Below are 14,952 nucleotides of genomic sequence, written 5' to 3'. Positions count from 1 at the left end.
TAACACCTACTATTCATCCCTCCACTAACTAACACCTACTATTCATCCCTCCACTAACTGTAACACCTACTATTCATCCCTCCACTAACTGTAACACCTACTATTCATCCCTCCACTAACTGTAACACCTACTATTCATCCCTCCACTAACTGTAGCACCTACTATTCATCCCTCCACTAACTGTAACACCTACTATTCATCCCTCCACTAACTGTAACACCTACTATTCATCCCTCCACTAACTGTAACACCTACTATTCATCCCTCCACTAACTAACACCTACTATTCATCCCTCCACTAACTGCAACACCTACTATTCATCCCTCCACTAACTGTCGCACCTACTGTTCATCCCTCCACTAACTGTAACACCTACTATTCATCCCTCCACTAACTGTAACACCTACTATTCATCCCTCCACTAACTGTCACACCTACTATTCATCCCTCCACTAACTGTCACACCTACTATTCATCCCTCCACTAACTGTAACACCTACTATTCATCCCTCCACTAACTGTAACACCTACTATTCATCCCTCCACTAACTGTAACACCTACTATTCATCCCTCCACTAACTGTAACACCTACTATTCATCCCTCCACTAACTGTAACACCTACTATTCATCCCTCCACTAACTGTAACACCTACTATTCATCCCTCCACTAACTGTAACACCTACTATTCATCCCTCCACTAACTGTAACACCTACTATTCATCCCTCCACTAACTGTAACACCTACTATTCATCCCTCCACTAACTGTAACACCTACTATTCATCCCTCCACTAACTGTAACACCTACTATTCATCCCTCCACTAACTGTAACACCTACTATTCATCCCTCCACTGACTGTAACACCTACTATTCATCCCTCCACTGACTGTAACACCTACTATTCATCCCTCCACTAACTGCAACACCTACTATTCATCCCTCCACTAACTGTAACACCTACTATTCATCCCTCCACTAACTGTAACACCTACTATTCATCCCTCCACTAACTGCAACACCTACTATTCATCCCTCCACTAACTGTCGCACCTACTGTTCATCCCTCCACTAACTGTAACACCTACTATTCATCCCTCCACTAACTGTAGCACCTACTATTCATCCCTCCACTAACTGTAACACCTACTATTCATCCCTCCACTAACTGTAACACCTACTATTCATCCCTCCACTAACTAACACCTACTATTCATCCCTCCACTAACTGTAACACCTACTATTCATCCCTCCACTAACTGTAACACCTACTATTCATCCCTCCACTAACTGTAACACCTACTATTCATCCCTCCACTAACTAACACCTACTATTCATCCATCCACTAACTGTAACACCTACTATTCATCCCTCCACTAACTGTAACACCTACTATTCATCCCTCCACTAACTAACACCTACTATTCATCCCTCCACTAACTGTAACACCTACTATTCATCCCTCCACTAACTAACACCTACTATTCATCCATCCACTAACTGTAACACCTACTATTCTCCCCAACCCTTATAGCCCTCACCAGCCCATACATCTCTCCAGACTACATCCCTCCATCTCTCTCACTCCAAAGGTACATCCAGCAGCCGGTCCATTACTTTGGGGGCTGGACTGTGATTCATCTGGAAGCACATACAGACTGCTGGAGGAGAGAGAAGTTGATGTGAGGCACACTCTCCGCAGCCGATGTGAGTACGACCTTTAGACAGGTCAACATACACAAGGCCGCAGGGCCAGACGGATTACCAGGACGTGCACTGAGAGCATGCGCTGACCAACTGGCTAGCGTCTTCGCTGACATTTTCAACCTCTCCCTGTCTGAGTCTGTAATACCAACATGTTTTAAGCAGACCACCATAGTGCCTGTGCCCAAGAACCCTAAGGTTATCTGCCTAAATGACTACCGACTCGTAAAACTCATGTCTGTAGCCATGAAGAGCTTTGAAAGGCTGGTCATGGCTCACATCAACACCATCATCCAGGAAACCCTAGACCCACTCCAATGTGCATACCGCCCCAACAGACCCACAGATGATGCTATCTCTATTGCACTCCACACTGCCCTTTCCCACCTGAACAAAAGGAACACCTATGTGAGAATGCTATTCATTGACTACAGCTCAGCGTTCAACACCATAGTGTCCTCAAAGCTCATCAATAAGCTAAGGACCCTGGGCCTAAACACCTCCCTCTGCAACTGGATCCTGGACTTCCTGACGGGCCGCCCCCAGGTGGTAAGGGTAGGTAATAACACATCCGCCACACTGATCCTCAACACAGGGGCCCCTCAGGGGTGCGTGCTCAGCCCTCTCCTGTACTCCGTGTTCACTCATGACTGCACGGCCAGGCACGACTCCAACACCAGTGCGAACGGTCCAGTACATCACTGGGGCCAGGCTTCCTGCCATCCAGGACCTCTATACCAGGCGGTGTCAGAGGAAGGCCCTAAAAATTGTCAAAGACTCCAGCCACCCTAGTCACAGACTGTTCTCTCTGCTACCGTACGGCAAGCGGTACCGGAGCACTAAGTCTAGGTCCAAGAGGCTTCTAAGCAGCTTCTACCCCCAAGCCATAAGACTCCTGAACATCTTGTCAAATGGCTACCCAGACTATTTGCATTGCCCCCTCCCCTCCACACCACTCTCTGTTGTCATCTATGCATAGTCACTTCAATAACTCTACCTACATGTACATACTACCTCAACTAACCGGTGCCCCGCACATTGTACCGGCACCCCCTGTATATATTGTTATTTTTTTACTGCTGCTCTTTAAATACTTGTTACTTTTATCTCTTATTCTTATCCTTATTTTTTTAAACTGCATTGTTGGTTAGGGGCTCGTAAGTAAGCATTTCACTGTTGTATTTGGAGCATGTGACTAATACAATTTGAGAGGAGAGGAGACCCAAAATAGCCACTTGACATTGTGTTAATTATCTCATCTGTGTAATCTAGCACAGTGGCTAAGCCGAGACGGCCTGCTTTCACCTGGAACACAGAGCACAAACAGATACATATAGAAGAGACAGAGAGAGACATATAGAGGAGACAGACATATAGAAGAGAGACAGAGACATATAGAGGAGACAGAGAGGGGCATATAGAAGAGACAGAGACATATAGAAGAGACAGAGAGAGACATATAGAGGAGACAGAGAGAGGCATATAGAAGAGACAGATACATATAGAAGAGACAGAGAGAGACATATAGAGGAGACAGACATATAGAAGAGAGACAGAGACATAAAGAGGAGACAGAGAGAGGCATATAGAAGAGACAGAGACATATAGAAGAGACAGAGAGACATATAAACTCAGCAACAAAAAGAAACGTCCTCTCACTGTCAACTGCGTTGATTTTCAGCAAACTTAACATGTGTAAATATTTGTATGAACATAAGACTCAACAACTGAGACATAAACTGAACAAGTTCCACAGACATGTGACTAACATAAATTGAATAATGTGTCCCTGAACAAAGGGGGGGTCAAAATGAAAAGTAACAGTCTTTGGTGTGGCCACCAGCTGCATTAAGTACTGCAGTGCATCTCCTCCTCATGGACTGCTCCAGATTTGCCAGTTCTTGCTGTGAGATGTTACCCCACTATTCCACCAAGGCACCTGCAAGTTCCCGGACATTTCTTGGGGGAATGGCCCTAGCCCTCACCCTCCGATCCAACAGGTCCCAGACGTGCTCAATGGGATTGAGATCCGGGCTCGTCGCTGGCCATGGCAGAACACTGACATTCCTGTCTTGCAGGAAATCACGCACAGAACGAGCAGTATGGCTGGTGGCATTGTCATGCTGGAGGGTCATGTCAGGATGAGCCTGCAGGAAGGGTACCACATGAGGGAGGAGGATGTCTTCCCTGTAACGCACAGCGTTGAGATTGCCTGCAATGATAACAAGCTCAGTCCGATGATGCTGTGACACACCGCCCCAGACCATGACGGACCCTCCACCTCCAAATCGATCCTGCTCCAGAGTACAGGCCTCGGTGTAACGCTCATTCCTTCGACGATAAACGCGAATCCGACCATCACGCCTGGTGAGACAAAACTGTGACTCGTCAGTGGAGAGCACTTTTTGCCAGTCCTGTCTGGTCCAGCGACGGTGGGTTTGTGCCCATAGGTGACATTGTTGCTGATGTCTGGTGAGGAACTGCCTTACAACAAGCCCTCAGTTCAGCCTCTCTCAGCCTATTGCGGACAGTCTGAGCACTGATGGAGGGATTGTGTGTTCCTGGTGTAACTCCTGCAGTTGTTGTTGCCATCCTGTACCTGTCCCGCAGGTGTGATGTTCGGATGTACCGATCCTGTGCAGGTGTTGTTACACATGGTCTGCCACTGAGAGGACGATCAGCTGTCTGTCCTGTCTCCCTGTAGCGCTATTTTAGGCGTCTCACAGTACAGACATTGCAATTTATTGCCCTGGCCACATCTGCAGTCATCATGCCTCCTTGCAGCATGCCTAAGGCACGTTCACACAAATGAGCAGGGACCCTGGACATCTTTCTTTTGGTGTTTTCAGAGTCAGTAGAAAGGCCTCTTTAGTGTCCTAAGTTTTCATAACTGTGACCTTAATTGCCTATCGTCTGTAAGCTGTTAGTGTCTTAACGACCGTTCCACAGGTGCATGTTCATTAATTGTTTATGATTCATTGAACAAGCATGGGAAACAGTGTTAAAACCATTTACAATAAAGATCTGTGAAGTTATTGGATTTTTATTAATTATCTTTGAAAGACAGGGTCCTGAAAAAGGGCAGTTTCTTTTTTTGCTGAGTTTAGAATAGACAGACAGAGACATATAGAGGAGACAGAGAGAGACATATAGAGGAGACAGAGACATAGAAGAGACAGAGACATATAGAAGAGACAGAGACATATAAAAGAGCCAGAGAGAGACATATAGAAGAGCCAGAGAGAGACATATAGAAGAGACAGAGAGAGACATATAGAAGAGACAGAGAGAGACATATAGAAGAGACAGACATATAGAAGAGACAGACATATAGAAGACAGAGAGAGACATATAGAAGAGACAGAGAGAGACATATAGAAGAGCCAGAGAGAGACATACAGAAGAGCCAGAGAGAGACATATAGAAGAGACAGACATATAGAAGAGACAGAGAGAGACACGTAGAAGAGCCAGAGAGAGACATATAGAAGAGATAGAGAGAGACATATAGAAGAGACAGAGAGAGACATATAGAAGAGACAGAGAGAGACATATAGAAGAGACAGAGAGAGACATATAGAAGAGACAGACATATAGAAGAGACAGACATATAGAAGAGAGAGACATATAGAAGAGACAGAGAGAGACATATAGAAGAGACAGAGAGAGACACATAGAAGAGCCAGAGAGAGACATATAGAAGAGCCAGAGAGAGACATATAGAAGAGCCAGAGAGAGACATATAGAAGAGCCAGAGAGAGACATATAGAAGAGCCAGAGAGAGACATATAGAAAAGACAGAGAGAGACATATAGAAGAGACAGAGAGAGACATATAGAAGAGCCAGAGAGAGACATATAGAAGAGCCAGAGAGAGACATATAGAAGAGCCAGAGAGAGACATATAGAAGATCCAGAGAGAGACATATAGAAGAGACAGAGAGAGACATATAGAAGAGCCAGAGAGAGACATATAGAAGAGCCAGAGAGAGACATATAGAAGAGCCAGAGAGAGACATATAGAAGAGCCAGAGAGAGACATATAGAAGAGCCAGAGAGAGACATATAGAAGAGCCAGAGAGAGACATATAGAAGAGCCAGAGAGAGACATATAGAAGAGACAGACATATAGAAGAGACAGACATATAGAAGAGACAGAGAGAGACATATAGAAAAGACAGACATATAGAAGAGACAGAGAGAGACATATAGAAGAGACAGAGAGACATACAGAAGAGACAGAGAGAGACATACAGAAGAGACAGAGAGAGGCATATAGAAGAGACAGAGAGAGACATATAGAAGAGACAGAGAGAGACATATAGAAGAGACAGAGAGAGGCATATAGAAGAGACAGAGAGAGGCATATAGAAGAGACAGAGAGAGGCATATAGAAGAGACAGAGAGAGACATATAAAAGAGAGAGACATATAGAAGAGACAGAGAGAGACATACAGAAGAGACAGAGAGAGGCATATAGAAGAGACAAAGAGAGACATATAGAAGAGACAGAGAGAGACATACAGAAGAGACAGAGAGAGACATATAGAAGAGACAGAGAGAGACATATAGAAGAGACAGAGAGAGGCATATATAAGAGACAGAGAGAGACATATAGAAGAGACAGAGAGAGGCATATAGAAGAGACAGAGAGAGGCATATAGAAGAGACAGAGAGAGGCATATAGAAGAGACAGAGAGAGGCATATAGAAGAGACAGAGAGAGACATATAGAAGAGACAGAGAGAGGCATATAGAAGAGACAGAGAGAGGCATACAGAAGAGACAGAGAGAGGCATATAGAAGAGACAGAGAGAGACATATAGAAGAGAGAGACATATAGAAGAGACAGAGAGAGACATACAGAAGAGACAGAGAGAGACATATAGAAGAGACAGAGAGAGGCATATAGAAGAGACAGAGAGAGACATATAGAAGAGACAGAGAGAGGCATATAGAAGAGACAGAGAGAGGCATATAGAAGAGACAGAGAGAGGCATATAGAAGAGACAGAGAGAGGCATATAGAAGAGACAGAGAGAGACATATAGAAGAGACAGAGAGAGGCATAAAGAAGAGACAGAGAGAGGCATACAGAAGAGACAGAGAGAGGCATATAGAAGAGACAGAGAGAGACATATAGAAGAGACAGAGAGAGGCATATAGAAGAGACAGAGAGAGACATACAGAAGAGACAGAGAGAGGCATATAGAAGAGACAGAGAGAGACATACAGAAGAGACAGAGAGAGGCATATAGAAGAGACAGAGAGAGACATATAGAAGAGACAGAGAGAGACATATAGAAGAGACAGAGAGAGACATATAGAAGAGACAGAGAGAGACATAAAGAAGAGACAGAGAGAGACATATAGAAGAGACAGAGAGAGACATGTAGAAGAGACAGACATATAGAAGAGACAAGACATATAGAAGAGACAGAGAGAGACATATAGAAGAGACAGAGAGAGACATATAGAAGAGACAGAGAGAGACATATAGAAGAGACAGAGAGAGACATATAGAAGAGACAGAGAGAGACATATAGAAGAGACAGAGAGAGACATATAGAAGAGACAGAGAGAGACATATAGAAGAGACAGAGAGAGACATATAGAAGAGACAGAGAGAGACATACAGAAGAGACAGAGAGAGACATATAGAGGAGACAGAGAGACATATAGAAGAGACAGAGAGAGACATATAGAAGAGACAGAGAGAGACATACAGAAGAGACAGAGAGAGACATACAGAAGAGACAGAGAGAGACATATAGAGGAGACAGAGAGAGACATATAGAAGAGACAGAGAGAGGCATATAGAAGAGACAGAGAGAGACATACAGAAGAGACAGAGAGAGACATATAGAAGAGACAGAGAGAGACATACAGAAGAGACAGAGAGAGACATACAGAAGAGACAGAGAGAGACATATAGAGGAGACAGAGAGAGACATATAGAAGAGCCAGAGAGAGACATATAGAAGAGCCAGAGAGAGACATATAGAAGAGCCAGAGAGAGACATATAGAAGAGCCAGAGAGAGACATATAGAAAAGACAGAGAGAGACATATAGAAAAGACAGAGAGAGACATATAGAAGAGCCAGAGAGAGACATATAGAAGAGCCAGAGAGAGACATATAGAAGAGCCAGAGAGAGACATATAGAAGATCCAGAGAGAGACATATAGAAGAGACAGAGAGAGACATATAGAAGAGCCAGAGAGAGACATATAGAAGAGCCAGAGAGAGACATATAGAAGAGCCAGAGAGAGACATATAGAAGAGCCAGAGAGAGACATATAGAAGAGCCAGAGAGAGACATATAGAAGAGCCAGAGAGAGACATATAGAAGAGCCAGAGAGAGACATATAGAAGAGACAGACATATAGAAGAGACAGACATATAGAAGAGACAGAGAGAGACATATAGAAAAGACAGACATATAGAAGAGACAGAGAGAGACATATAGAAGAGACAGAGAGACATACAGAAGAGACAGAGAGAGACATACAGAAGAGACAGAGAGAGGCATATAGAAGAGACAGAGAGAGACATATAGAAGAGACAGAGAGAGACATATAGAAGAGACAGAGAGAGGCATATAGAAGAGACAGAGAGAGGCATATAGAAGAGACAGAGAGAGGCATATAGAAGAGACAGAGAGAGACATATAAAAGAGAGAGACATATAGAAGAGACAGAGAGAGACATACAGAAGAGACAGAGAGAGGCATATAGAAGAGACAAAGAGAGACATATAGAAGAGACAGAGAGACATACAGAAGAGACAGAGAGAGACATATAGAAGAGACAGAGAGAGACATATAGAAGAGACAGAGAGAGGCATATATAAGAGACAGAGAGAGACATATAGAAGAGACAGAGAGAGGCATATAGAAGAGACAGAGAGAGGCATATAGAAGAGACAGAGAGAGGCATATAGAAGAGACAGAGAGAGGCATATAGAAGAGACAGAGAGAGACATATAGAAGAGACAGAGAGAGGCATATAGAAGAGACAGAGAGAGGCATACAGAAGAGACAGAGAGAGGCATATAGAAGAGACAGAGAGAGACATATAGAAGAGAGAGACATATAGAAGAGACAGAGAGAGACATACAGAAGAGACAGAGAGAGACATATAGAAGAGACAGAGAGAGGCATATAGAAGAGACAGAGAGAGACATATAGAAGAGACAGAGAGAGGCATATAGAAGAGACAGAGAGAGACATATAGAAGAGACAGAGAGAGGCATATAGAAGAGACAGAGAGAGGCATATAGAAGAGACAGAGAGAGACATATAGAAGAGACAGAGAGAGGCATAAAGAAGAGACAGAGAGAGGCATACAGAAGAGACAGAGAGAGGCATATAGAAGAGACAGAGAGAGACATATAGAAGAGACAGAGAGAGGCATATAGAAGAGACAGAGAGAGACATACAGAAGAGACAGAGAGAGGCATATAGAAGAGACAGAGAGAGACATACAGAAGAGACAGAGAGAGGCATATAGAAGAGACAGAGAGAGACATATAGAAGAGACAGAGAGAGACATATAGAAGAGACAGAGAGAGACATAAAGAAGAGACAGAGAGAGACATATAGAAGAGACAGAGAGAGACATGTAGAAGAGACAGACATATAGAAGAGACAAGACATATAGAAGAGACAGAGAGAGACATATAGAAGAGACAGAGAGAGACATATAGAAGAGACAGAGAGAGACATATAGAAGAGACAGAGAGAGACATATAGAAGAGACAGAGAGAGACATATAGAAGAGACAGAGAGAAGACATATAGAAGAGACAGAGAGAGACATACAGAAGAGACAGAGAGAGACATATAGAGGAGACAGAGAGACATATAGAAGAGACAGAGAGAGACATATAGAAGAGACAGAGAGAGACATACAGAAGAGACAGAGAGAGACATACAGAAGAGACAGAGAGAGACATATAGAGGAGACAGAGAGAGACATATAGAAGAGACAGAGAGAGGCATATAGAAGAGACAGAGAGAGACATACAGAAGAGACAGAGAGAGACATATAGAAGAGACAGAGAGAGACATACAGAAGAGACAGAGAGAGACATACAGAAGAGACAGAGAGAGACATATAGAGGAGACAGAGAGAGACATACAGAAGAGACAGAGAGAGACATACAGAAGAGACAGAGAGAGACATATAGAAGAGACAGAGAGAGACATATAGAGGAGACAGAGAGAGACATACAGAAGAGACAGAGAGAGACATATAGAAGAGACAGAGAGAGACATACAGAAGAGACAGAGAGAGACATATAGAGGAGACAGAGAGAGACATACAGAAGAGACAGAGAGAGACATACAGAAGAGACAGAGAGAGACATATAGAGGAGACAGAGAGAGACATACAGAAGAGACAGAGAGAGACATACAGAAGAGACAGAGAGAGGCATATAGAAGAGACAGAGAGAGACATACAGAAGAGACAGAGAGAGGCATATAGAAGAGACAGAGAGAGACATACAGAAGAGACAGAGAGAGACATATAGAAGAGACAGAGAGAGACATATAGAAGAGACAGAGAACTAATCCAAACAAAAACATGCAGTTGGAGGCAGCAAAAGAGGAGAGGGAGAGAAAGAGAGACGACTGAGGCACACAGAGAGATAGACAAACAGAAAGAGAGAAAGCAAGGGAAGGACACAGAAAGAAAGGTAGATGGAGTATCATTACCTTGCTGAAGAAGACGGACCCGTGAGTGTCTGCTGAGTCCACAGTATCCTCATCCAGCAAGCTGGGCCGGGCGAAGCTCCGCCGGCGGAAACTACGACTTGTCTGGGAGCCCACTAGACCTGAACGACCCTGAACCACACACACAACCAGGACATTTGCGGGACAACATCAAATACTAGCATGTGGGGAAAAACAACTCAACTCAAATATGACTGTGAAGTACAGTACAACATACACAGATCAACATAGCAGTCTTTTAAGCGAAAAATCTATATTTATGTCAGGCACGTACACACAAAACCATCAAATATTCATCTGTATTTGGCTCAATAGCAACACACATGCACACACTCTTGAATGTACACTCAAAGGTAGTCTAGTTTCCTCTAACGATCCCCAGTGACGATCAGGTTGGCGATGAAACCCCGTCCACACACATACACTTCCCCGGCGCCCGCTCACCCTGAGTAGGTTGGACGCTGCTCGTATACTCATGCGGGCGACAGACTCCCTCTTGCGTCGGGGCAGGTGGGCGTAGCCCCCGGAGCGCTGGGAGGAGAACCCCGGGGTGACGGGTCCCGTGTGGGGGGTACGGGGAGGTCGGTCCGTCTCATCCGGGCAGCGGAACGCTCGCCCCCGCGCTAGGGGGTCCACAATCTGGGGGGGGGGAGAGAGGCGGACAGACAGGGCAAGTTCACGCTGATTAAACAGAAACAAACTAAATAATTAACTGTCACATCATTAGCTTCATCACAAAATAAGCTACATTGTAAAGCTGAAATCCTCAAGAGGTGACATTTAAACTAGCTGGAGGAAACTAAATCAGGAAAACGCTGCACTCTACAGGAGTTGACACAGAATTACACTGACGGCTCCACATGAAAGTGTTACTGATGTCACAGTGACATTCACACACCTTTAATCCATCTACTAGGAGTGTTCTGTGTGTGTGTGTGCACGTCTGTGTGTGTGTGTGTGCGTGTGTGTGTGCACGTCTGTGTGTGTGTGTGCACGTCTGTGTGTGTGTGTGTGCACGTGTGTGTGTGTGTGCACGTCTGTGTGTGTGTGTGCACGTCTGTGTGTGTGTGTGTGTGCACGTGTGTGTGTGCGTGTGCACGTGTGTGCACGTCTGTGTGCCGAGGTATCAGTCAGCGTGAGTGTGTCAGAGAGAATGTAGAAGCTTGTTATGCAGTCTTACCCGAGGCTTCATAGGAGTTGACAGAGAACAGAGGAGAAAGATTAACAAAAAGAGATTGGAAGAGAGAGAGGAATAGACAGACAGAGACAGAGAGAGAGACAGAGAGAGAGGAAGACAGACAGAGACAGAGACAGAAATAAGGGGGCAGAGAGTGACAGACAGAAGGAGAGAGACAGAGAGAGAGTCGTGGAGACAAACTAGCACCCAGGAGCGGGTGTGTTGGAGTCAGAGGAGGAGAGCAGAGTGTGTGGGGACTAACAGAAACAATACGTCTAGCTGGGGCTCAGACGTAGCCAACCTCCTGTCACCACGGTGCCCCGCTCTGCATTATTTATGGCAGGCAGAGGGTGCACTTCACTTCCCCTTGAGCGGCACTACCGCCGCCCTTCCTCCACCTACTCTCTGTGATCTCTCCATTCTGAGCAGAGGTCCAAAAGCCGGAGTCCAATCGGATGTCTGACACCGAGACAAGTGATGACGGTTGTTGATGATAGCGTCTTGTTAGGTAAAGTTGATTTGATTGTGCAACAAATACAGTGTCCCCGTCTACAATCAACCCCTATCCCTCACTCCCTGGGCACTTCATGTAGATCACAAAAGATGTGGATAGTAGTACCTTTCCTTGCCACTTACTTTATTGCTAATACGGTGCATTCAGAAAGTATTCAGACCCGTTGACGTTTTCGTTACAGCCTTCTTCTAAAATGGATTAAATAAAGTTTCCCCTCAATCAATCTGCACACAAAACAGCATAATGACAAAGTCAAAACAGGTTTTTAGACATTTTTGCATATGTATAAAAAAATAAAAAATAAAAAATGAAATAACTTATTCACATAAGTATTCAGACCATTTGCTATGAGATTTCGATATTGAGCTCAGGTGCATCCGGTTTCCATTGATCATCCTTGAGATGCTTCTACAACTTGATTGAAGTCCACCTGTGGTTAATTTAATAGATTGGACATGATTTGGAAATACACACACCTATCTATATAAGTTCCCACAGTTGACAATGCATGTCAGAGCAAAAACCAAGCCATGAGGTTGGAATTGTCCGTAAAGGAATTGTCCGTAGAGCTCAGAGACAGGATTGTGTTGAGGCACAGATCTGGGGAAGGGTACCACAACATTTCTGCAATATTGAAGGTCCCAAAGAACGCAGTGGCCTCCATCATTCTTAAATGGAAGAAGTTTGGAACCACCAAGACTCTTCCTAGAGCTGGCCGCCCGGCCAAACTGAGCAATCAGGGGAGAAGGGCCTTGGTCAGGGAGGTGACCAAGAACCTGATGGTCACTCTGACAGAGCTCTAGAGTTCCTCTGTGGAGATGGGAGAACCTTCCAGAAGGACAACTATCTGTGCAGCTCTCCACCAATCAGGCCTTTATGATAGAGTGGCCAGACAGAAGCCACTCCTCAGTAAAAGGCACATGACAGTTCACTTGGAGTTTGCCAAAAAGGTACCTAAAGACGATCAGACCATGAGAAACAAGATTCTCTGGTCTGATGAAACCAAGATTGAACTCATTGGCCTGAATGCCAAGCGTCAACTCTGGATGAAACCTAGCACCATGCTGTGGGGATGTTTTTCAGCGGCAGGGGCTGGGAGATTAGTCAGGATCGAGGGAAAGATGAACGGCACAAAGTACAGAGAGATCCTTGATGAAAACCTGCTCCAGAGCGTTCAGGACCTCAGACTGGGGCGAAGGTTCACCTTCCAACAGGACAACGACCCTAAGCACACAGCCAAGACAACGCAGGAGTGGCTTCGGGACAAGTCTCTGAATGTCCTTGAGTGGCCGGGCCAGAGCCCGGACTTGAACGCGATTGGACATCTCTGGAAATAGCTGTGCAGCGACACTCCCCATCCAACCTGACAGAGCTTGAGAGGATCTGCAGAGAAGAATGAAAAAACTCCCCAAATAATGGTGTGCCAAGCTTGTAGTGTCATACCCAAGAAGACTCCAGGCTGTAATCGCTGCCAAAGGTGCTTCAACAAAGTACTGAGTAAAGAGTCTGAATAGTTATGTAAATGTGATATTTCCATTTTTTTACGTTTAATGTTTATGTTTATGTTTAAATGTCTAAAAACCTCAATTTAATCCATTTTAGAATAAGGCTCTAACATACCAAAATGTGGAAAAAGTCAAGGGGTCTGAATACTTCCCGAATGCACTGTACCTACCCAGTTCTGTCAGAACTAGGGGCTAAGAGACTACCTTGGGCATCTTGTTTGCGGCGGGTGAGTCCAGGCCCTGGTCCATGCTGATGGGGAGCTCTGGCTCTCTGTACTGGGCCTTGAGCTTGCCGTAGCGCTGGCTGCAGTGGCGCAGGCTCTTCCTCTGCCATAGCTGCTGCTTGGTCTCACAGTCCTCACCCACCCCGAACCAACCTGCTGCTTGGGCTGTAACTTGTGCTGTACTCCTGGAGGAGGGGGAGGGAGAGACAGGGGAAGAGAGAGAAGAAGGAAAGAGGAGGGAGGGAGGGAGGGATACAGAAGAAAGAGGGAGAGAGACAGTGAGGTGTAAAAGAGAGAGGGAGGGGAGGAGAGAATACAACTTCATTACGTCCAACATTCCAAACAGTCAAAAAAGGAAATCCCCCACTACATGCCCCCCCCCCCAAAAAAAATCTCAAATCCCATTGGATAAGAAAGCCAGCGTTCCCTCCCCTCTGAACTTATTCTCCAATGGGGTTTGAGAAGGAGGAGAGGATGCGAGGAGTACGCAATTGAGATTCTCCCACTGTCTTTTCTCTCTCTCTTCCGTTTCTCTCTCTGCCGCCATCTGTTAATCTACAGCCTCTTTCCACCCCCACAACCCCATCACATCTTCTCATACACTACCTTCCCTTTCTTTTTGCACTCGTCATCTTCCTCCTCTCTCTCCCTCACTGCCCCTGAAATCCTCCTATAACCCCTTTCAGCTTTTTCTTCTGCTCTCCATTAGTTTCTTCCTCCCTCTTCTTCTTCCCTCTCTCTTCCCACTTTTCCCTCTCTCCCCACCCCCACTTACCTGCGTATGCTCTGAGACAGGGAGGTCTGTCTGTGGAAGGCTGCCCTCCTGTCCCCAACAGAGTGACCACCACCACCACCATCAGCACCACTGTCAGACAGAGGACTGGCCTGCTGCTGGCTCTCACTCTTCTTCAGGGACGAACGCAGGGGCTGGACAGAGGGACAGGGGAAAGAGCAGAAGGTCAGTATACAGGTAGGCTTACTGAGTATTATCCTAGCTCAGAGAGTCAGTATACCGCAGGCCGTGGAAGTAAAGGGCACTTGAAATGGATTGGCTGAATATAAATGGAATTCATGCGATCACTGGTATGCTAC

The 14,952-nt window shown here is 45.2% G+C and overlaps 1 protein-coding gene across 2 annotated transcripts in view; it reads right to left on the bottom strand.

Moving 5' to 3' along the window:
- The window catches only part of LOC120065951 (inactive rhomboid protein 2-like), a 60,647-nt gene that overhangs the window by 25,652 nt on the left and 20,043 nt on the right, over window positions 1-14,952 (bottom strand). For both annotated transcript variants that reach the window (XM_039016996.1, XM_039017001.1), the window contains exons 4-7: window positions 14,636-14,787; window positions 13,841-14,045; window positions 10,885-11,079; window positions 10,423-10,551 (exon numbers count right to left, since the gene is read on the bottom strand). In XM_039016996.1, the coding sequence (XP_038872924.1) occupies window positions 10,423-10,551; window positions 10,885-11,079; window positions 13,841-14,045; window positions 14,636-14,787 (681 nt within the window). The remainder of the gene's footprint in view (window positions 1-10,422; window positions 10,552-10,884; window positions 11,080-13,840; window positions 14,046-14,635; window positions 14,788-14,952) is intronic.

Source organism: Salvelinus namaycush, chromosome 2, assembly GCF_016432855.1.
Source record: "Salvelinus namaycush isolate Seneca chromosome 2, SaNama_1.0, whole genome shotgun sequence".
NCBI lineage: Eukaryota > Metazoa > Chordata > Actinopteri > Salmoniformes > Salmonidae > Salvelinus > Salvelinus namaycush.
The sequence above is the reverse complement of the archived record's forward strand: the minus strand, read 5'-3'. Positions and strand labels throughout refer to the sequence as shown.